The following is a 24,072-nucleotide window of genomic DNA, read 5'->3' as shown; positions in this document are numbered from 1 at the left end:
CGCGTGTGCTCGTTCTTTCACCAATCTGTGCTTTAAACTTTGTGTCATAGCTTTGCACAATGGCCAAGGACAGTGCGTGTGTGTGTTTGCATACGTGTGTGTCTGTGGTGCGTACGGGTGTGTGCGTGTGTGTGTGTGCGTGTGTGTGTAGCGCTCACTTACTGTGGAGTAGGGACATAAATCTTTCTGAGTATCTGAATCAGTCAGCCATTCCCTCCAGTCCATTATAGCTATAATCCCCCTAATGAGGTTTGTACTGGTACAGGCTCGAGCAGCCCCACAGGCCACACACACACACACACACACACACACACACACACACACACACACACACACACACACACACACACACACACACACACACATTTGGCCACACTAACGTTGCATGGACACAGACATAACTGTATCAACAAAAAGACCCAAAAATTCAATCACTGTGCAGTGACTTCTGCAGCCAATCTAATATATCATCTAAATTGAATTTGTTCCAAAGCACTTTTTTCTTTTTTACTTTACATGGAAAGTAAGGGAGAAGCTGTGACAAAGGGCGGTAATTTATAAAACATTAACCATCTTTTAGTCATATTACTCATCTTTTTTTCTGAAAGCTGCATGCTTTTCCAGACGTCTTGTTTGATGGCAGACACTTAATGCTGATCACATCCCACTGTTAGCCACAGGTCAGTTAAACTATTGTCTTTTTTTTTAAGATGCGTAACTTTCTGAGGTAATAAAATATGTTTTCTATTGTTTTGGGTTTTTTTTTTTTAATTTAATGTAAAAATTCAATTAAAGGCTGAGGAATCCATAATGGTGTAATAATAGTGTTACAAACCATTCATCCATCTATAACGCTTCATCCTGCAGAGGGTCGCTGACCCCGGCATGTCAAACATCCCAGCTGACGTATGTTTGATGTGCTGTGACAGCAGGTTTCAAACTGCCATCAAACTCCATCAGAAAGCAAACACAGACCAATAGACAAGTCTCACACCCTCACATTCAGACCAAACAACAATTTTACAGTAATCGAGGACTAAAGGTGTAAAATTAAATAAATAAATATACCATTAAATAGTTACTTAATTGTGTCATCAAGTAATTAAAACTGGAAAATTGGATGAGGTTTGCAGAATAGATTGACAAATCAGTAGAACTTGTATTTTAAACTGGCGTCTATTAAATCCGTGGGCATATAGTAAATCTCTTAATATTGTCTAAAACTGACAAATCAACAATGTCCACACTTTTTCAGCTTGTGAGTTATTGAAAAAGACAAAAGGACAAGGGCTGTTTCTCAATATGCGTACTTGTCCATACTTGCGTTGTCGCATACTTGTGAAATGCCATCAGTCGGAGTCAAAGTACTGATCCACTTCAAAAGTGCGCATCTTACCGAGTACGCATGAAATGCCTGGATGTGTACTCGCTCCACCCACAGTATTGAGAATGCACCAAGACTGGACTCGTGTAGACTTGGGAAGCCAAATTACCCATCATGCATTTGGCAGGAAATGGCGGAAAATGTGTTCTCGTGTCTTGCAATTCCGTACTTCCGAAATCGTACTTGCAAGCATGTACTCGCAAAGTACGCGAGTATGTATCTGCGTATTTTGAATTGAAAAATGTACTTCTTACGTTGACATTTCTTGCTCTTTGATATTTCTGCCTTGTGTTTTTACTACTTAAATCTCACAGTAAACACAAATCAACCACTTTTAAAAAGGAAAAAACTGCTATGTTCATGGGGTTTCTGGCTACTTGAGTATAAAAGACTCAATGACTTCCTTTGTTTGCATCCTACATGCAAACCTTCATGGAAGCAAATATTTACATGCGAACATAATAAGAGAAAATCAGATTCATCAACTTGACCACAGGTCGTTGTGGCATCACTGCGATCTGCCATTGAATCATGATAATTGTATACCCTGATATAAACCGCAGTTTACTTTTTCTGAATGGGACCATAGCCCAGGCTGAACCATCTGATCTCTTGTGGATCTCTATTTTGATAAAGGATGTGTTCACTATCCGCGAGCCTCCTGCAGCCGCACCCTCATAAATGAGCAGCACGCAAAAATCAAGTTCGAGCGCCGGTCTTAATTTAAAGAGGCCACGCTTTTTTCTCATTTCTGTCGCAGTTCAGAATCAGGAGGGAAAGTGATGAAGCGGACGAGTGAGACATTAGGAGAGAGAAATGAAAGGACTGTAAATCTACACATGCAAAAAACACGCAGTGACACTGGGGAAGTCGTTGACCTGCGGGTTAATTAATTTCATCAGCTTGTGGCAGAGAAACATCGTGTGTGTTTGTTCGAGTGTAAATGGGCGAAGGTGTAAAACACACAGCAGACACAACCTGCAGGGGAAGAAAGACTGCTTAATTTATTTCTTTTTTTAACGTCTTTTCCTGTTGTCGAGGCTGCGCTCGTGACCTGATGAAGGTGCAGATTTTAATTGTGTCTGTTGTTTGTGTCCCTCTGCGCAGGCTGGAGCTTCAGCATGGGATCGGCCTACCAGTTCCACAGCTGGCGAGTGTTTGTGGTGGTGTGCGCGCTGCCATGCGTCTCTGCAGTGGTTGCTCTCACTTTTATGCCTGAGAGCCCACGCTTCTACCTGGAGGTAAAACAGAGAGAGAGAGAGAGAAAGAGAGAGAGAGAGACGGAGTTTTCACAGCACATTTCTCTTTAAAGACAGAGCCAGAGATCTTCTCTGTTTATGCGCGATAAAACTCAGCGGCAAAATTATAGTTTGTGTTTGAAAAAAACGTAATTTCCTTCATTGTTGCACTCAGAATTATGACAAGATAAAAATATCTTTTACACAGTGTCACACTCACCCCATCCATTGTTGGCTATGTTGGTGATTTTTAACCCTTCGCAGGGCGCTCACCGATGGAAAGGGTAAATTAGAAATGTTAAGGTTTTGTTGAAGGATATTTCCTGTAGCTGTAAATTTCTTGCAAAGTGGTGTAAAAATAACCGAAACATATAGATAACATTACTATTCTGATTTCAATGTATATTTGATTTTTTTTTTTTTAATGACCAAAGGATGAATTGAACATACTTAGAACTTAAGAAAAAAAACAAGTATTTTGTGTGTCTATAGACTTAGCAATTTATAAATACAGTGTTAACTGATTTAAGATGTCATTGATTCTGTTTCTTTTCGCACAAGATTCAAACTTCAAATGAATTGAAATTGTAATAAAATAAAGGTTCTGCTCTGAAATAATACAACCGCAGTTATTTGCTGAAATAAAGGATGCCTAACATACTTTGTAAACCAAAGTACTCAACAAACATTTATAAACTCCACCATTCATAGGGTGTCAATAAAACACTAGATATGGGGACATTTCTACACAATGCCTAATCTCTTTTGGTTTTACAGGATTAACAAGAGTTTTCTTCAGTTTGAAAGTGTTTTACAAACAGTAATGGCTCATTCTTAATGTTCATTAAAGTGCAAATCCAAATGGTTTAAGTAATTAAGTAAGTAATATGGATCCTTTTACTGTCTACTTAATTGAATATTTTGAATTCTTCTGATGTTTACCTAATTTTATACATCAAACTCAAATATTCAAATTGTTTTGAAGTTTATGTAGTTCCCCACTGAATAAATTCAGCTTGAAAAACTGAATTGAATCATCTCAGGCAATAAACAGTTTATTTTGGTTGTAGTATTTTATCTGCATTTACAGAGTTAGTTGAATAATTCACATCTCAGCCACATGTTACTCTTGCTATGCTGTTCGATACTTAAAAGCACATTAATAATTGATATCTACATTAATCTCATTCGGGCAAAACCTCTAAATACGTATTAGTCCTACTTGGTCATACGTTTTCTGGATTTTATTAATGGGATGTGAGAATGAATGTCATGATGTGTATGAATGTGGTTGCAGAGTCTGTTTAACTTAAGTAAATGAACGATTCCCCAGACGGGGAAACACGACGAGGCCTGGATGGTGCTGAAGCAGATCCACGACACCAACATGCGCGCCCGCGGCGAGCCCGAGAGAGTCTTCACCGTGAGTGGACGGCGCGCTGGCCTCGCCACTTTATTATCTCTGCTGACGCCGCTGTTGCTGCAGTGCCATTAGCAGGTGACAGATCAGTATCTCCCCCTGCAGGTGAACAGGATCAAAATCCCCAAACAGCTGGACGAGCTGGTGGAGATGCAGAATGAATCAGCCAACCCGGTGCTCAAGGTCCTCTTCAAGATCAAGGCCGAGCTCAGAGGAGTATGACGCAGTTTTACTTTGTCTCACTCTGAATTGATCCAGGTCGTTTTCCTATAGGTGCCGTAAACATGTGTTTGTTTGTTTTATCATGTCCAATAGATCTGGTTGACTTTCATGAAATGTTTCAACTACCCAGTGAAAGACAACACAGTGAAACTGGCCACAGTCTGGTTCACTCTTTCTTTTGGGTGAGAAATCTTCTGCATTGTTTGATCTCAAAAATGTGTGTATTTCATTTTGTTATGTTATTGTATCATGCCAACTTATTATAGAGCATCAACGCGATACTTATTTTTCAATATTGTTCATGTTCTTCTACACACCGACCCCGGTCCTTAAATATCTGAGAGGATTATGTGGTTATGTCAATGACTGTATCATTCTTGTTCATGTGGATTATTTTCAGCAAATCACAGTAATGGTAACGCTACTTTGAGCTTTCAGCTTTGTCGTGTGTTTTTTTTTTTTAATGTGTGTAGGGTTTGTTGGGGGGTATTTTCTTTACTTTTTTATAATGACTGAAAGTTTAAGTGACTCTGTATCATGAAAGTGTCTCAGTGATAAGGCTTCGCACAACTTCACCAGGTTCTACGGACTCTCCGTGTGGTTCCCGGATGTGATCAAGCACCTCCAGGCTGACGAATACGCCTCGAGAGTGAAGATTCACAACAACGAGCGAATCGAAGATTTCACCTTCAACTTCACCCTGGAGAATCAGATCCACCGAAATGGAGTCTTTCTCAATGACAGGTACGAACGCCTTTATGCACAGACGGACTTCAGTTCAGGCTCAGATGTTTTCCTGCGATTGACAGACACACAAAGATATTAATGAAGAAATAATTAAAAACACTGTTACACATTGCGACCTGAAAATGTGAGAACCGCTCGGCTCAGTTGTTGTGCTGAATCGCTGCTCGTCCCGTTCTGGGATAGCAGCACTATTAGTCATTCCCGCAAACAACACGCCACTGCAGGTAATATTAATCCTTCCTGTTTTATCTCCTCCACCACCAGGAAATTAAAAGGCTTATCTCTTTCTCTCTCTTTCTCTCGCTCACTCTCTCTCTCTCTCTCTCTCTCTCTCTCTCTCTCTCTCTCTCTCTCTCACTCTCTCACTCTCTCACTCTCTGTCCCCGTCCCCCATCTGTTGGTCCTCCTCATGGTTATGATTCTCACTTACACGAAGGCCACGGAGAACACACATTGATATGCTGTTTTTGTTCTTTTTGCGTTCCCACTGGAGGCCACATTGCATTTATTAAGAGATTAAATCAGGCCTGAATAGGGGAACATGCAGCAGATCACACAGAGGATTAACCCTACGATATGCACCGGGGGGGGGCCTCGAGGTGAGAGAAGCGGTCTTGGGATCAGGAGTTTTGGAAGATCAGATTCCACAGCCGACGTGTCTCCACTGTGGTTCCCTGAGCATGACCTTTGACCCACCTCCGCATCTGAGAAATAGGATTGGTCAATGCAGAAAAACGATATTCTGTGCCACGTTCGACATGCGGAAGAGAGACATAGAGGTTTTCCTGAGGAAACGCTTCCCCTCAGTCGTTGCTGGGATGACAGTTTTTCAAAGAGGAGTTAGGGTAATGCAATGACTCTGTCCCGATCATCACCTTGAATCGGTCTGCCTCTCAATGAACGAGACTGTCTTGTACAGCCATAATCTGTAATCGTGCGGGGTAATCACATTACATATGATTGCAATGCAGTGAAGTAACATTAAGCCACAGTGGATTTCACTGAAGTCCAAGATGAAAGGTCCTGTGAAAGAGAGAGAGATCGATCCTGTGATAGTTGGATTTGTTGATCGGCATAAGGTTGTCGCAGTTACTGAATCATCTCTGACTCCAGCTTTTATATGTGGAGTACATGTAGTCCATAAACTTTAGAATGTTAATAGTGAGGCAAAATCCTTCAAATATGACCTCATTTTTAACTATGTTATATTTACTTCTTCTTCTTTTGCATATATCTGGCCTCCATGAATGTGTATTCCAAATTCTGAATTATTATTGACTGTGTAGTTAGTGTATTTTCAGATTTACTTGCTGGGAAACTTACAAAAAAATACTGTGATACTTACAAGTTACTGAGACTTTTGTGAAAATATTGCTAATCCATGTTCGTTCGCTTGGTCTTTTGGTCTCTTTTGAAGTCAAACGTCTCTCCGCAGGTTCATCAGCATGAAGTTCAAGGCGGTCACGTTCATTGACTCGTCTTTCCTCAACTGCTATTTTGAAGACGTTTCATCGGTGGGCTCCTCCTTCAGAAACTGCACCATTGTGGACTCTTTCTTTTACAACACCGGTGAGTGTGCGCCCACTCAAACCCACCGGCATTCAGACCCCCCCCCCCCGCGCCGAACCGCAAGTATTCAACCAACCCAGAAAAATCCGATTATACTGTGGGTGTCATTCACACTAGTCTCAGTCAGTTTTCTGCGTGTCTGTCTGACAGTTCATTCTGGGCATACAGAATAGGTTATAGGACTTCTTGGCTTTGCCTTATGTAACTAAATTACTGGTTAACCTCTCTATAGCCTGTACAGATTGGCTTTCTGAACTATCGGTGTCTGTACGTCACAAACAAGTGAGCCAGTCCAGCCTGCAGAAAACCTCAAAGAGGCAATATCTCGCCACGCAGACTCACACAGTGAAGCCGCTCTGTGTATACACACTTTTATTTATTTATTTCTTATTATTATTATCAAGAAACAGACCGGGGCTCCTGCGTCAGCATCAGCATCAACAAACATCAAATTGTGTCCTGGCGGGGTTAGAAAAAAAAAAATAGTAATGCAATCAAAGCATTTTAAGGTTGACAAAGACAGAAGCAAGGAAAGGGAAGAAAAAAGAAAAAAAAAAGAAGAGGAAAGGCATTTCAACTTACATGGAGCTGAATCAGACCTTGTGGGAGTGCGGGGTGGAAGAACAGTTCCCTCCAGCACTCAGGAAAGCGCTGAACATGGAAACAGTAAGGGCACGTCAGGCTGGCCGGTAATGCCCTGTGGGAAACGTGCTCTCTTTGCCCTGTGCAGTGCGTCTCTCCGGAGCAGAGGATGAAGAGAAAATTAGGAGAGACAGAGTGAAACGGTGGGGGAGGAAGGAGTGTGTCATGAGAGCAGAGGTGAGAGCAGGGGATGTTTCCTCATTGCTGCACCTGCTGGAGTTTATTAAAAGATGGGACTATTTATGGAGAGCCAATCGGCATCTAAACGACACAGAATCAATGCAATTTTTACTCAAAGGGGCCTTTTTTGTGGCATATTTGAGCCTAAAATATTGTAAATGAAGAAATGAAGCATTTTTCTAGTAGACATTTCTTTTGAGTGCACAACTTGTTTTTTACTCCAGAATATTGTACTACATCATCTCTACCTGTTTATCTAATTGAAGATCGCAAGGTGCTGTAGCCGATCCCAGATCATTAATCCATCACTTGACAAACACATTCAGACTCACCAAGTCCTCTCAGAAGCATGTTTTTTTGGGACTCTGGAAAAAAGCCAGGAGAGAACATGCAAACTTACCTGACTAACCTTTCTTTTCAGGATCTGTAGTATATCTGATTATAATGACTTTTACAGTTTTTAGATATTTGTTTAAAAACATGAAATGTGTGAAGAACTTTTTAGCGTTTGTATTGTATGATACTATACTATCATTATCTTATTGTATTGTCTCCTCCTATATTATATTATATATTACTCATGTGATGTTTATACAGTATTCTACCATAGAGTTGTGTACACATCCATAATTTCTGAAAATGTCATATTGTCTTGTAAACTAATAACATATTGTATCCTAACTACATCATATCACACTGTATTGAATAGTGATTTGCTGTATCATATCTTTATATCTTACTGTGTCATATTATGTTGTATCATATTTTATTATGCACTATCATACTCTATGTCATCATATCAAACTATCTTATCACCTTGTATCGTATATTAACAGAAATTATATCCTTTTGTATCGTATCATACTGGATGTGATTATATTACATTGTGTCATATAGTATATTGTCAAAGTCTAGTATATTGTTTAAGGTATTGTATTGTTCTGTCTACTTTCATACTGTATTGTATTTCATTACATCATCTTATATATAGTTGCTTGTGCAAGTAGTCAAAATCCTTTAATACTATTCTGTCTAGTTTGTTTAATGACTTTATTTTGTCATTTAGCAGATTTATAGGATTATGGCACAGTTATTTAACATGCAAACTCTACACAAAAATAGTCTGAGCCTGGAATAATTGTAGTGGGTTTAGACTTTTTTTTCATATATATGACCTTATGACCTTTTATTGATACATCATGCAAAGACTATCCTTCATCAAAATGGATCCCTCCCTTTAAAATATATAGTTTTGCACAACTTTCCAACACAGTCGAATCTGAACTTGTCTCTTATATTTCCAGACATTGACGATGCCAAGCTGACAAATTCAAGGGTGATCAACAGCTCCTTCCACCACAACAAGACGGGCTGTCAGATGACGTTCGACGATGACTACAGCGCCTACTGGGTCTATTTCGTAAACTTCTTGGGAACGTTGGCCGTGTTGCCCGGAAACATCGTCTCCGCCCTGCTAATGGACAAAATAGGGCGCCTGAGCATGTTGGGTATGATGACAGAGGACCTGCTCTGACTTGTAGCTCTGGGATATGAATAGCAGTCTCGTGACATTGGCCTTTAAGTCTGCAGTGACCTCTAGTGACGTAGAGAAGCTTGTTTCGCCTCGGAGATGTGAGACTTGTGCTGCACTGTGTCCTGCAGGAGGCTCCATGGTTCTCTCAGGCATCAGCTGCTTCTTCCTTTGGTTTGGGACCAGCGAGTCGATGATGATCTTCATGCTCTGCCTCTACAACGGCCTCAGCATCTCTGCATGGAACTCTTTGGATGTGGTCACTACCGAGCTGTACCCGACAGACAGGAGGTGAGACCTGCACTCAGTGTAACCCCCCCCATTCAAAAAAAAAAAGTAATAAAATAAAAAAAATTTATGGACATAAACAGTCTTTCTTGAACATGATGGTATCTTGATGGAAGTAGTTGTGGCTCCCAAAACCTCAAAATACTTTAAATATAGGTTGTTGTTTTTTTGCAGATTGTTCACCATCTTTCCTTCTCCTGTTATATCCAGTCGTGGTAAAATATTGTTATAGTTGACTTTTTTAGCTGCAAAACTCTCCCTTAACTGTTTCAATATTATTTTGGTTTTGGTTTTTCAGTCCCCTTGCTGCATCCTTTATTTTTGTAAAAAAAAAAAAAAAAAAGTTCCATTTTGTAAAAATGTTCTATGACGTTTAAAATGAGCTTATATTTTCACTGAAATATAAAATGTATTTTTGTTGATGCCAAATACATTTCCTATAAATGCAAATATATCCTTGCATCCTGTTCCAACTTTGTTGAATTCCAGATTTTTATTTTTTTTACAAATCAGCTTCACTTTGAGTTGAAAAAAAGATGAGGAATAGTTTTTATTAGCAAATCGCTTATCTGGTTAAAACATTTCAGTACAATCTAATAAAACATACAGCTTTGATCCTAAAATATACTTATCTTCAATTTGTAGGAGCAGAATTGAGAAGATATTATCAAATAAGTACAGTTACATTCTGTAGAATCAGAACATGTTCCATCAAAACTTCCACTTCATGAAATTAAAAAATGTCCATATATTCAATGAACGCTTGATGAAACTATTGACTCACCTTTACAATTTTGAAACTCATTTTCATCAATATTCTCCAAAGTTTATATTGTATGAAGGAACATGTTTAACTGCATTTTGAGTGTGTTTTTATTTTTTTAGAAAGCACAGAAACATTTTTTTTACCTATATGATATTTATGCTTGATTGAATTGATTTAAAATGAAAAAAAAAAAGCATTTCAGATATAATCCAGCATTGAATGAGACGTACATCCTATACATTTCTTTCTCCTCTGTCCTCAGGGGCACAGGCTTTGGCTTCTGTAACGCCATGTGTAAGCTGGCAGCGGTGCTGGGGAACCTCATCTTTGGGTCGCTGGTTGGCATCACCAAGGCCATTCCCATCCTGCTGGCCTCAGCTGTGCTGGTCGGCGGCGGGCTGGTGGGGCTCCGACTGCCAGACACACGTGCCAACGTCCTCATGTAAACCTCGGCACAGACCGGTATGCTGTTTACCAGGTATTTACTCAGCGTACTGAACAATGAATCGTGTACGAGACGAGCTTTGCCGTATTTATTATTTGATGATTAATGTCCAAACACACACACACGCAGATACACGATAAGGTCATTGTTACGTCGTTTCTGAGCGAAATACCTGGTAACGTGGAATGGCGAAATGCAGTTTTACGGAGCTGTGGGTGTACAGAGGAGGGTCATCTGGAGTGTCGGTGTTACAAATGTACGAGTCGGTCAGTTGTGATTCTTGCAGGGTCTCGGAGAAAATTGTTGCCAGCGGTGGTAAAACTCTGTAGATCAACAGCTCATTAACTCACCCGGGCTGTTTCACACATGCAACCCACGAGATGCATGTGCCAAAGCTGCAAAAAAGGCTTTGTCTCCAAACAACCTTCCTCTTCCAGACTTCTCTCCATCTTTGCTCAGATTAAAGGAATAGCTTGACATTTCATCAAATACACTTCTTTTTAAGCTACCACTTAGTGTCGAGACTGGAAGTGAGGGATACTGACGACTTGGCTCAATTGATCCCGGGGAGAAAAAAAAACAAAAAACAATCAGCGTGTGTCCACCGATCAGCCAGAACTTTATGACCACTGGCAGGGAAAGTGAATCACCCTGATTACCTCTTCGTTTATTAGCAAGTGAAGAATTTGTCGGCAGTTGAACGAGCCAGCGGGCCAAAATGTGACAGAGTCACGGGCAGCCAGGTCTCCACCTGCTAAGTTACAGGACTTGAAGGAAATGCTGCTTCACATCTTTGGTGCCAGATGTCACGGCACACTCAGAGGTCTGATGGTCGTCACGGCTCATCAGGTCGGGGCTGCGTCACCACCAAGAGTCACCGACACGATAATATGTAAGTGGTCTAAATGTTGTGGCTGAACGGTGAGAGTCAGGCTAACGACTTCCAGTCTTTATGCGTAGTTTGTCGAACCAACCGGCACTGTACTGAGCAAAAACAAATTAAGAAGTGCAAGATTTTATGAATTGTTTATTTGACGTTTGTTGAATTCTTTATTTATTCATTGTTTTAAAACAGTTTTGAGGTACTTTCATCTGTTTCTCAACTTTTGCATCAGTGGTCCATTAAAGGCTGATGATACTTGAGCCTTTTACTGGAATTCACAAGAATGACATGGCCACAACAACAACAACAACAATGTAGTAGTTTAGTGAAAACTAGCAACTTCAGCAGCTACATTTCTAAAGTGAAAAAGAAGTTTACATTTTCTGCTTTTTACAGTCAGAGACTTTTGGGATTTTAATCCTCTTTGTCTGAATGCTTCCTCGCTCTCTCTCTCCCTCTCTCTCTCTCTCTCGCTCTCTCTCTCTCTCTCGTCTTGTGTTTGTCTTGTGACGCTGAGCTCACCACGAAGGGCATCGCTCTCCGTTTGCAACCTGATCTGTCAAGAAGAATTTATACTGTAGGAAGCTTCCATTGATATCAAAATAAGTTCACCTCATTGTTATTTTGAAATTTTTTTTTTTTTTTTAGGGGTTTCCTTCTTATCGAGTTTCATTGTTGACGTTTCCTCATCGTGTCTCTTGGGCCGTCTCGTCCTGTTTGTCGCCTCCTGCCTTGCTGCTGCTGCTGCTCCCCCTCCAAAACTCAAAGGCCTTTCTCTAATGTCGTGCCTCTCTCTCTCTCTCTCTCTCTCTCTCGCACCCATTTTGCTGCTTTTTTTAAAATTTTCTCCTCATTTCTAAAGCTTTTTATCTCTCGATGTCATGGTGTGTATGTGTGTGTGACTGTGTGCACCATTGGTAAACCCCAGTGATCAACCCTTCTGTGGAGAACCTACAACATTCATGTTTTTTGCTCTACCAACAAGCTGAGATGTGTTAGGCATTTCATTCATGTGATCCATTAAAATTAAAAGCCACGTTTAAAGGGTCAAATCACCCAAATTCCCAAAATATATTTGCTCGCATTTTGTGATTCTTGTGAAATGCAACAAAACTTCATTTTAGCTCTTGTTGAAATTATTAACGGTACTTCAAGCACATCCAGGGATTTTCAGGATAAATATTTAAAAATGACCCGGGTGGACAAAAATCTTAATTGTGCATCTAATGTGAGATGAACTGAATATTTATTGTTTTGTAACAGGTATCATCTGTTGTTTCTCAACTAAGGCTAAGATCTCCAGTGATAATGTCACAATTCAATGTCACAAGTTGCATTACCTCAAACATGCTGATAAAACTCTTATTTGTATGTTAATATTTGGTGTGAAGACTTAAAATTAGGTGATGGCTTCAGAAGAGGTGGAGGCCGGATATTGAAGCTGATTGAGTCTCCATCCAGCACCAATAAAAATAGCAATAGGTGAGTGACAGACTACATTTTAAAATTGTGTAATAAAGATTGTTTTGTTTTAATCCAAAGCTAATTAAAAAATCTTTCACCATTTGTAAACTGATTATTTCATTTTTTAAAAAGTGTCATTTGTGATGAAGATGCATTTGTGGGATGAGCAGTGGAGCCGAGTGTGTGGGCCGGATAACATTGATTTCTGCTTTTCTTTGCTGGTGTTTCATCTGATTTGGTGGATCGACGGATTTTGGTCCGAAGAAAGAAGATATAATAACAATTGAACTATTTGACCATGAGGGGTGTGTGAAGAGGCCCGTCACCGCCAGCAGGCTGTGGATAGTTCTTCTACACAGTATTGATTCAACACTACAGAGGCTCTCGTTGCGATAAATGAAAAATGTAAATTGCCAATATGTCTTGTTTCTTTTGCCCCAATCCACCAAACAAGAATCAACACTAAAGAAAAGCTCTTTATCATCAGCTCCTCCCACAAATGCATATTTTTTACAGATGTGGCATAATTGCGGGGAAAAAAATGGAAATAATCAGGCTTTTGTTTGTAATACAAGGTTCTGGATGTAGAGAGAATGAAGCGCTGTGCTGTTTGCGCGACACCTCTGCAGTGAAGTGAAGTGTTGGCGTCCCTGCTGCTGTCATAGCAGGCAGACAGGCTTCCGAAGAAGCTTGACAGGATGTGAGGCTCCTGGCTGCACATCTTCTTTTTTTTTTTTGAAAAGCGTTGCCGTGTCAGAGACTTTTCAGATGTTTTACACAATTGGAGGTAATAGAAGTTTGGAGAAGGATTACAGCGTACAAAACTCTGAGGCAGTTTATCCAGAACAATTAACTTTGGTACATAGCTTGCTTAATTCTTTTTTTTGGACAAATTGTATATGAGATGCAATTCTTGGGTATGACTTTTTTTTTTTCACGGAGCCAAATCATAATATACTAATCGTTAATCAAGGGCTGAGGAACTGATATCAGTTTAGTTTTGTGATCTAACAGGAGAGTAAATGGAAACTATGTCAGGTAGAGCTTCTTTAAAATCAACAGCTTTGTTTTTTTACAGACAAAGCGAACTGATTATAATGCACTAATATTGTTTTTGCATTGGCCATGCAGTTGAGGATACTACATTTGACTCATAAAACTTCAACTGAAACAAAAAAAGTAATTTAGTTTTTTGGGGATTTGGGTGAAAAGACTCTTCAAAAACCTGCAATGAATTGAGATCCTGCTGCTATAACAGTGCTTCAGTGGTGAAATCGGAATCTGTGCTCATTCAATAACACAAAAGCAAGTCCAAAACAAAACAAAAAACACCTCTCTTAAAACGTGACATTGTTTCTCAAAATTTTCTCCATTTCGCATGTCACACGACCTCCCACGCGCAGCTACTTCCGAAGACGCTATTTTTTATGACCGAAATGCAGCTGTGCCAAGATAAGACTCTCTGCTTTCCTGTGTTTGATGTCCGTCCGCTCTTCTGCACCGCGGCCCCCCCCCCCCCTCCCTCCGAACTCCACCACTTGTGCTGAACCAGCTCACTGTTACATCCTGTTTCCAGAATGAAATCCTGCATGTTTGTCACTGAAGTCCCCCCCCCCCCCCCCCCTGTCCCTCCCCTCTGTTATGTGTGCTTTCTTTCCATTTCGGTGTCTTCTTCGCTGTTCCTCTGCGCGGGCGAACAGACGTGATTCCCGGGTCAAAGGTGAATGTATCATTCTCGTGTGTCGTCCGGTTCGTTGTGGACAGGTGTTCAGTTGTACCGAGTTGACCTGCAGGGTCGTTGTGAAAGGGCATGCCAGTGGTGAGGTGACTGTATGTACTACCAGATGTTGTCCAGCAGAGGAGGTCAGATCTGATCTCACAAGGAGCTTTCTGGATTTAATCACTGGAGCCGGGTTGGGGGTGGTTTCATTTCCAGAATTGTGACTTTCAGATCTGGAAACTTCTGCTGGCAAAACAATACATAGAGGTGTGTGTAAAAAAAAAAAGAAAGAAAGAAAGAAACGAAACTTACCTGTCCTCGATATGATTTATTTTGATAAGAAAAGGCTCAAGTGAATGCAGTGTAAAGGTGGATTCCTCTGGTGTCTGCATATTGAATAAAGAGTTTCATTTGAACCGCTGTGAGGGTTTTTTTTTTTTTATTGACTCTTCTCAACGATGGAGGCTCCTCACCAGCAGATGGAGCCATTTATACAAGGGTAACCCCCCCTCACCCAGGTTTGATAAGAATTTAGACTATGAGATGTATTTCAAACAGAGATCTTAATATGTAAATCAGCAAAGGAGAAACAAGCACAACGATTACAGACATGCACATGTGGCAGCCGTTCCTACAATTAAATATAATTATGAAGTGCAAGCGGTACAGTAACAACAGAGATGGCAAAAGTATAAGTTAATTAAGAACTTTAGATGTACATTTAAGTACCCACAGATATGAAGGATGGGTTGATAGATGCCTTGTTTCTGAGGAACTTATATCATCGATGTATGAAGTATTATTCAGAATCTGTTTGGGGGTATCACACTTTCAAAACAAAAACTGAATATTAAGCATGTTCATGGTGAAGTAGTTTATTAATTATTTTATGCAGGACAAAAAGAGGACAAAATTGAGCTTATATGTTACTGTTAAATTACATCAATACCAATACATAAGTTACATTAGATGTCCCTCCTGATCAGGTTTTGGGGTTTTTGGGTCCCATGTTTGAATCCAAGTTGCCTGTAAAATTGTATCCAATGTAAAAATAAAAATAAAAAATACAGTAAAACTTGCAGAACAGAAACATGCATGAATGAACTATATCTGGTTTTGCAATGTTTTCAATGTGCCACATTAAGGAACATTAAAAATATAGTAAATCTTTGAAAGGTGGCTGAGATATAATGATAACTATGTCTGATGTCTGATGAAAGCTTTGCTCCCCATATTTTTGAAGACTTTATTATGTATTCTCTCACAACTCCAGCTTCCCCAGTGCTCTTCAATTTTCCTGTGCCTTCCCCTGGCGGAAGTTTTCACGCCGGCCTTCAATGTAGTTTAAATCAGGACCTCGTTTATTTTCTGATTTCAGCCACAATGTTTTTTTTTTTACAGTCGTTGCTCTCATGCACATTCACGGTTTGCCATTTCAGGAACTTATTATCTCATTTCTCCATTTGTGTATAGGCGTGCCGGTGAGCTTCTGCATGGTGTGTACACCTGCATCCTGTCGCGGTCTGCGCGGGGGAAATGCCATCTCAGTGAGACAGATCGAGATAATTGCATGGAGGTTTGTGGTTAATTATCTCTTTGGGGAGTTCAGCTGATGAGCTCTCAATTTGGAAATGGTGGAGATTATGCCAAGACTGTGGTACATCACAAAGATGTGTATCAGAGAAAGTCTGTATATGGCTGGGATGAAATCGTTTCAGTGGTAAGCAAAGAAAAAAAAAGCTCACCCGTTCAAGTGTGAAACCCAAGGTTTGTCAGACAGGTGTGAGCAGCACAGCTTAGTGCTAATGTGTTTACATTCATTGACGCAGGCTCATTAAGCATATTTGCTCCAGGAAACCTCTGTGTCACGTGATAACTTATTAGTTAAAAGCTTAAATGCAACCAAAGAAAGGACTTTGCAAAGAAAAGCAAATAAAGTGCCATAGATTCAGTATAATAGAGTATAGTGAGAATAAAATGATGCGATTACATTCTGAATGAGCATGTTTTCACAAATCCCTCTTCACACTACGGGTTAGATGGGCTGTGCATCTTCACAGGTCTCACAATTCAATTCAATCACGATTACTATTTCAACGATTTGATGCATAACTATGCCTCGCATCCTCAATTTTCTCTATGACTGCTCGTTGCTATCTTTTCCCATTCATGAATACAAGCAGTCGAATAGCTATGAACTGGCTTTTTCATTTAGAAAATGACAAATATAAAAGCATGACTTTCGAGAAGGCAAGTGTAGTTTCAACAGTAAATACTAAAATGGCCTCAATACACTGCAGTGTACTTCAGGAGAGAAAATATTTACATGTTTGGCACCACTGCTTTATTTTATTTTTTGATTACAAAGCAAAACTAAATTCCTTCAATAGGGAATTATTTTACTGCAGGGGGTACATACTGCCCAGTCTGATCTGCAGGGGATTAGAGGCAGTAAAAACAAGCAAAATGGTCGATAAATACCACATATTCCAAATGTTGGCTTTTGTAGAAAGCGGAAGGAGCAAATTACAAAAACTCAATCAATCTTGATGTAAAACCTGAAAAGGTTTAGATTGTTTTAATCAGTGCAGCCTAACCATTTTGTGGGTTCCAGTAATTAGTAGGATGTAAAAAGAAGAAAGAAAAAAAAAGATTCCTTTCTGCCACAGGGTTTCTCTTCAAATTATGATCATGACGTCTGCAGCTTTCAGCAGCCATATTTTCACAAAGTCACAGTTTGGCTTTCATGCAGATGCTGCTTTGCTAGATTATTTCACTCCTCATCAAACCTCACACAACCAGTTTAAGTCTTCCTCAGACGGATATGCTCAGGGTTTTGCCCCTGAAGGTCATGAAGTAGAGCCTGGAGCCTGCAGACTTCGACATGACGAGGAAGAGGAACGGGTCCAGGCAGGCGTGGAGGCAGCACAGACACACCGCCACGTTAAAGTACATGTAGAGGCCTTCTGTTCGGTCTGCAAACAGCTGCACGTAATGCAGGAAGTGCAGGACTCCGGCAGGCAGGAAGCACACCAGAAATATGCCGAGTACCAGCGAGCTGGCCTTGATGTACATCGCCCAGTCGAAGTGCGATCGGTTGAGCTCGCAGATGATCCGGCCGAAACACGCCACCGTGACCGCCAGCGGCGCCAGGAGGCCCAAGACGGTCAGGACGAGGTTGTAGTAGAGCAGGAAGTTGTGCGAGTGGTGGTAGAGGGGCAGCACGTCGTGGCAGCTGGTGCGGTTCAGCTGGGGGAGCCGGTAGCTCTGCTGCACGAGGAGCTCGGGGCCGATGGCCGCCCCGAACGCCGCCCACACGGCCAGGCTGACCCAGCCGGCGCACGTCCTCTTCGGCATGCTCTTGTACATGAATGGGTGCACCACGGCCAGGTAGCGCTTGACGCTGATGCAAGCCAGCGTCAGGGCCGAGCAGTAGAGGTTGCCATAGAAACAGGCCGTGACCAGCCGACAGGCAGTCTCTCCGAGAGCCCAGTCGTTGCCATGGAGATGGTAGCGAACCTTGAAGAGGAGGGAGACGAGGAGGAGGAGGTCGGAGGCGGCCAGGCTGCAGTAGAGGATGGCAGAGGACACTTTTCTAATTTTAGTGGCCAACAAGCACAGGATGGCCACGTTGGCCGGGATCCCGACGGCGACCGCCAACACGTAAACGACGGGGATGACCCTGGTGCTCACGGGGCCGCGGAGGTACGCCACCGTGCCGTCGCTCAGCGACCGCAGGGCTGGCAGGGGCCGAGCTGAAACGGGAGTGCGAGTCCCATTCAGGACGAGGATCGTCTCGGAGACGGGCTCTGCGAAGAATGTCCTGGGCACAGGAAAAACAAGCCCCGAGCTGTTCCTCCGCTTTTTGTTCCCTCGTCTTCCTGCGACACAAACAAGAAAGTCAAAAGTTCAAGTCACTTTATCATCCCCATATGAATGTTTACGCACGTAAATATATTCTTAAGAACTTAGTGCAATGCCCTGAAGGGTTTATACATTATTCACCAGAAAACAAATACACTAGGCTATATCTAAACGTAATATGTAGTATGCTTTACATGCAGATTGAATCTATGTACCTGCGTTCCATCAATCCATTACATTAAATCTAGTCGGTCAATACATTCTACATTAAAGCTGTCAATATGTCTAGTTTGGCAGAAACAACAACATCTCTAATAACACTTTTAAATAGCTTTTGTATGGCTAGAAATTGAGAGCTAAACTATGAGAACATAAGATGAGAAGCAGAAAAATCTGAAAGCCCAGAGGAGAAAATCATGTTAAACATTTTGAAATTATATTAATTATTGCCAGAGCACATACCATATATATTGAATGTAATACTTTACAATAGTTCATGTTAACTGTGTGATTCTGTACCACCTTCCTGGTGTAGAAGATGTCTATTTAACAGACTACAGTGTTTAAGACACTGTGAGAAGAATAAAGAACCTCAAATAAACAAGAAACAAGAAAAAAACAACAATTTAGCTGGGTTTCAGTTAGATTATAGAGGCGATTAAATTACTCCAGCTCATGTGAAATGAATTCCAAAGAAACTCTTACCTTCTTTTTGAAAAGTCTCCCAAATAAAAAGAAGAAAAATGAGTGAAAAAATAAGTTTCCTCATGTTTTGTTTTCACCCCCTCCAATCCGTTGACTTCACAGGAAAATCAAACTTGTGCTTGTGGTGCGACACTGTGTTTCACATCCTCGCAGCTCAGTGTCACCTCTGAGGCTGAAAGCACCTCCCCAAACCATAACACCCCCCCCCCAACAAGAATGTGCTTTCTCTTTAGTTTCTGTTTAAACTCGTATTGCCAGAAGAAAAGACACTGCAGCACATCATTGATTCACATGTGGCACTTTTGAACAACCATCTATAATTTACATGCAGTTTGAGAAATGCATTATCATCTTTTCACTGGTGTTTTTTTTTGGGGGGGGGGGGGGGGACTGTCCACATTTTCTCACTCATTTCCCCACATTAACGTTGAATACCTGCTTGTTCAGACAAGAAGAAATGCCTGCTGTTTCGTAAAAATTAAAAGGTCTGCCTTTTCCGCCACATAGTTGTAGTAGTTGGAATTTTTCTTAGCAATAGAACGATGCCTCCGGGAGAAAGATGACGTGAGGCAATATGAGGACGGGAAGGACATTTATGTCTGAGAGTGATAAGCATGTCTGTACATGAGAGGTTTTGTTTAGTCTTCACTTCCTGGCTTTCTTCAGGGGTTTCGTTTTTTGTTGTTTTTTTTTTTTTTAGCTGTTCTTGTAATTTACCTCTATAGCTTTTGTATTTCTTAATATTTCGAGCAAATGGACCTTTATGATTTACTAATGCAGGGCTAGACTTTAGGAAAAGTGTTACTCTTTAATGTTTTAATAACATTCACACTGTTTTGGCATTTTTGCTTTAGCAAACTATCTCGTACTGCCAGTTTGTGCATAACTACAACTGATTGACGCATTCAACTTGAAAATGTCAACTAATTATGAAAGAAAAAAAAAAAGCCAGCAAGTAAAACTGGTGTGAGAGACAGTATGAACATTTTTACTCATTTTTTCCTCTACTGTAATCCTCATTTTATTATTTTCTGAACAGCATATGATATTACACAAACACAGAATGTTTTAACTTTAATTTTAATTATGTTTATAGATCATTTTAAGCATTAAATCATAAAATAGGTCTGATTTGTGTGAGTTTGAGTCAGTATCCCTGATGCTTTCACAAAATTACGCAAAAAGAAACATTGTGACTTATTTTTATTCTATTTACACGCTGGAGTCATTTTTAAAATGACTCTTATCTCTTGGCTAAAAAGGGCTTTGAAAAAAGACAGCAGCAAAAATGGGGGAAAAATTGCTAAGACCACAAGAAATGTAAAAAACCTAAAGTAACTCAAATTTTTATGCTTAAAAAAAAGAAGAAAAAAACATGCAATACTGCTTTGAAAAGGAGCCAAAATGTTTCAAATAGATAAAATGTCTAAATGACCTAACATATGCTAACAAGAAGGGTAAAACCACAAAAACCCAGTATGAAAACCACATTTCACCATCCTGGATTGTAATTGAAACTTCATAAATGCTACATTTGTGTGTGCATCATAATTATGTATGAAACTTCATAAGCTGCAATGCCTTTATTTTGAAGGTTTAACATGTTTTGCGGCTCCAATTAATCTTGATTTGGTGGAAAATTCGCAAAAAAGAAAAAAATGGCTCTATTGGTCATAAAGCATGCAAAGCCCTGCTATAAACATCCCTGCAGTTTGTAGAAATTCAAATATAAAAGTTTCATGATGCTGTAAAAGTCCAAAACACCTCGATGTATGCACACTGAAGTTATCATTATCTATTCTCTCATCCTTTTCTCTTCTCATGGTGAAACTTCATCTTCTGGAAAAGTGTCGCAACTTTCAAAACACGCGCAGGTTTGTGTCTCACATTTTTCTGCTTGTACTAGGAAAGTATTTGTTATCGGAGCACCGGCACCCAGCTGCCTGCAGATGTGGCCTGTGCGCTTGTTTTCATCTCGTCTGTTGATCAGTAAAGTGGGAAGACGTGTTTTCAGATGCGTTGTCAGTTTGACCGCAGATTGTCCACGACACACACATTTGTTTTCTCCCACCTGTGACATTCGAACTGAAACAAAACCCCACCGTGACTCAGACCGAGAGCTGAGGAGAGACTTGGGTTTGAAAACAAAACATGAACTTGTTGTTTTGTCATTTTGGGTAAGAGGGAGCGAAAAAGTCGCAAAGGTCGTATTTACTGTACGACACAAAAACAATCCTGCTGTTTGATTTGTTCTCTTTAGGAGCCAACATAAATACATATTGTGACGCTTTCGCTTTTCTTTTTCAAATTGCATCTGTGACGACCCACACATATGACGCACACGTCTATTTCGGTCGCACGACGTACATTAAGAAGCTCCTTTCTTCCTTTAAACAACAGCACTGCATCTGCACCGAGCATCTGTTTCCTGTGTCATGCTGCAGTCGGTGTGAAGTAACTTCTCCCTCCACTTTGTGTGTCTCATTTTCCATGAAAGCTAAAAGAAACAGCAACTTCATTTCTGACTGGCTTTGTAACAAAGGAGATAAAAAAAAAAGGAAAACACATGATCTCAGATATTTATTTTCTGACAGGAACTCAAAGAGAACTTAAGTGTGGCCCTCGAACGATATTGTGAATTTATATCAACAATTCAACTCTATAAGGAGATACAGATTCCTTGAAAGACAATTTAAGCTCAAACTAGGAAACCTTGAATCTGAATCAACTCTTTTTTATCGTCTCTCCAGATTCAGGATCTTAAAAGTTAAATTTAACTATTTCAACTTGATCCGAACAAAAATCAGACCACTGGGGGGGACGACAGATTTGAATTAAACCAGAACCGGAAAAGCCTGATCTGAACCAAGCTTTGACTCTTTACATAAGACAGTTTAACTCTTTAATCCAGAAGCAAACTCTGAACGCAGATCTGAATCTAACCTGGACGCCTAATTAAACTTTTTAAATGAGTGCTGACCCAGACCAACACTCACGTCTCTCTCTTCAAACGTGACCTGGACTTTTCAAACCAGATCCAGAAATGTCTCCAACCCCAAACTGCATGCACAGACACGCAACAGCTAGACCCTTTAAAACAGACATGAATCAAGACTGGACTCTCTAATCTGACCTGTGCTTTTTAAACCTCTTCAAAACACAAATCGACTCCTTAAATCACCTGCTCTCCGTAAACCAGGATCAAACTCTTTTAACCAGACTCTAATCTTGATCAGAGTTTTTGATGCGTTTCATTTTAAACGTCACCTGGATGGTTTGAACCCCCCTTGACACACATTGAGAATCTTTAAACTACAAGAGGAGTTCTAAAATCAGAATTTCCTTTTTTAATCCAGACTAGGATTTTTAAATCGGGTCTAAACCTGAGTTTCTTGCTGACTGTAAAATAGAAGCCTGAACCAGTCCAGGACTCTTTAAACCAGAAACCAAGAAAAGAGCAGCCATCTTTTTTTCCACCAGGGGGCGACATAAGTCTTTATCAAACTAATTTGACTGTACCTCTTGATGACTTTTTTTTAGTGACACTTTTTTTTTTAAGTGTTGGAAAAGGTAATGACATCGTCACTGCCACGGGACTAGTTCTGTTATCCAAAAGTGAAAGTCTTTGAAGAAGCATGTGGAGGTGCTTATACTTTTCTCTGGAGTCCCTCAGGACGAATCCCAGGACCTGGGAGCTGCAGCTTCGTCACAGATGACAATGATAAGAGGATAATTGTAGATCATTTCCGGCAATTATCTGCTTTTCTGCTTGGAGTGGTTATATGACACAGCCCTAAACTGAGTTAGATTGTTTTTTTCTTTTTAATTGTACGACAAACCCAAACTAACTTTCAATTATTCACTATGATTGAGGTGAATATGAAGATTTGATGTGTGTCATTCAAAGAGACAAAACCAAGACTTCTTGGATCTTAGATTTTATTTTTTCCACCTCTGGCCTGCTACTTTGCTGACAATGTCACTGCAAAGTCAATGGAAGATTTTATGGCTACTGGACCTGCTGCAATGGAGGCCGGGTACTTTTTCATAAAGCGTTAAAAAAAACCAACATTTTTGCACACTATTATTTGAAAATGAAAGCTTTTCCAGACGCTGTAACACACTGATAAGGGTTCCAATAACACTACACCGCTGTTTAGTTATGTTCATGTTTAGTCTGGTATATCTCAGGAAATCATCAAAACTATGTTACACAAGCATATATTACGTCATTTTGTGGGATTTGCACCAAAGCCAGAATTTATTGGGTGGGATGAATTTTACGATTTTAACAAGCCTCATGTTAACAAAATGGCAGTGGACGAAACCCTGAACATTTTCTTCAGAGGAGTGAAAGAAACCTGCAGTTTATCTCACTTTGGTTTGGGATATTTTCATTAATCTTAGATGACGTCAGTATGAACACCCTACATTGTCAATTTTCATGCAAAATTATCAAATATTGACTTTGATGCATTGATATTTCTTCCGGGGTGCCAAATTACATGTCTACTACCCTCTGGAGTCAATTCAGGAGACATATGTCCTATTAAGACAAGACTTTTCAATATAATGACCCTTAAAAAATTCAGCCATGCATTCTGTAGTGTTGGGAGTCATTGTTGTGAATATAAGTTAAATGAGTGACTTTTACATTCATTTTTGCACTATAGACTATAGGAGCAAACAATTATTGGAATTACTTATTGATAAAATACAAATATAAAAATACTGCTGCATCACTATTTTTACATCAGATTTATCGAATAGTTCGAAACGACTTGACAATTCAAATGTTGGAGGATCCTGTCATTCGACTGGCATTTAAAGAGTTTAAAAGTATTTAGATCATTTGATCAGAATTGAACCAAATATAAAATAATTTACCAAAAAGAACTGAATTTTTTTTGAATTTCTACTGGTTGTGTTGCTGCTTTATGGAGTGAAAACTTTTGTAAATTAAAAGGGAAATACATTATTATTTCACAGCACTCACACGGTTCA

General features: G+C 40.1%; 2 protein-coding genes across 2 annotated transcripts in view; one reads left to right on the top strand and one right to left on the bottom strand.

The window, feature by feature from the left end:
* LOC308140678 (synaptic vesicle glycoprotein 2C-like) overlaps positions 1-10,433 on the top strand; it is a gene marked incomplete at both ends in the record, with an annotated part of 29,899 nt that extends 19,466 nt beyond the window's left edge. Inside the window, 9 exons of the mRNA XM_080510554.1 lie at positions 2,492-2,625; positions 3,956-4,045; positions 4,148-4,258; positions 4,358-4,446; positions 4,844-5,008; positions 6,447-6,580; positions 8,707-8,910; positions 9,065-9,224; positions 10,250-10,433. Of these exons, the coding sequence (XP_080366680.1) occupies positions 2,492-2,625; positions 3,956-4,045; positions 4,148-4,258; positions 4,358-4,446; positions 4,844-5,008; positions 6,447-6,580; positions 8,707-8,910; positions 9,065-9,224; positions 10,250-10,433 (1,271 nt within the window). The remainder of the gene's footprint in view (positions 1-2,491; positions 2,626-3,955; positions 4,046-4,147; positions 4,259-4,357; positions 4,447-4,843; positions 5,009-6,446; positions 6,581-8,706; positions 8,911-9,064; positions 9,225-10,249) is intronic.
* A 6,404-nt stretch (positions 10,434-16,837) lies between these two features.
* Positions 16,838-19,181, bottom strand: LOC308140524 (proteinase-activated receptor 3). Its single transcript, XM_080510341.1, has 2 exons — positions 19,069-19,181; positions 16,838-18,380 (listed from the first exon to the last, which is right to left on the bottom strand). Exons 1-2 carry the CDS (start codon positions 19,130-19,132, stop codon positions 17,314-17,316), a joined length of 1,131 nt encoding a protein of 376 aa, XP_080366467.1. The 5' UTR covers positions 19,133-19,181; the 3' UTR covers positions 16,838-17,313.
* Positions 19,182-24,072: the final 4,891 nt, after the last annotated feature.

Source organism: Blennius ocellaris, assembly GCF_963422515.1.
Source record: "Blennius ocellaris genome assembly, chromosome: 15".
NCBI lineage: Eukaryota > Metazoa > Chordata > Actinopteri > Blenniiformes > Blenniidae > Blennius > Blennius ocellaris.
Note: the sequence above shows the minus strand (reverse complement) of the source record. Positions and strands in the feature narration are given on the sequence as shown.

Bases quoted from the DNA above. Each gene is read 5' to 3' on its own strand.
- LOC308140524 (XM_080510341.1), bottom strand. From the start codon at position 19,132: ATGAGGAAACTTATTTTTTCACTCATTTTTCTTCTTTTTATTTGGGAG. The intron at 18,381-19,068 runs GTAAGAGTTTCT...TTTGTGTCGCAG, and splicing joins GGAGACTTTTCAAAAAGAAG to GAAGACGAGGGAACAAAAAG.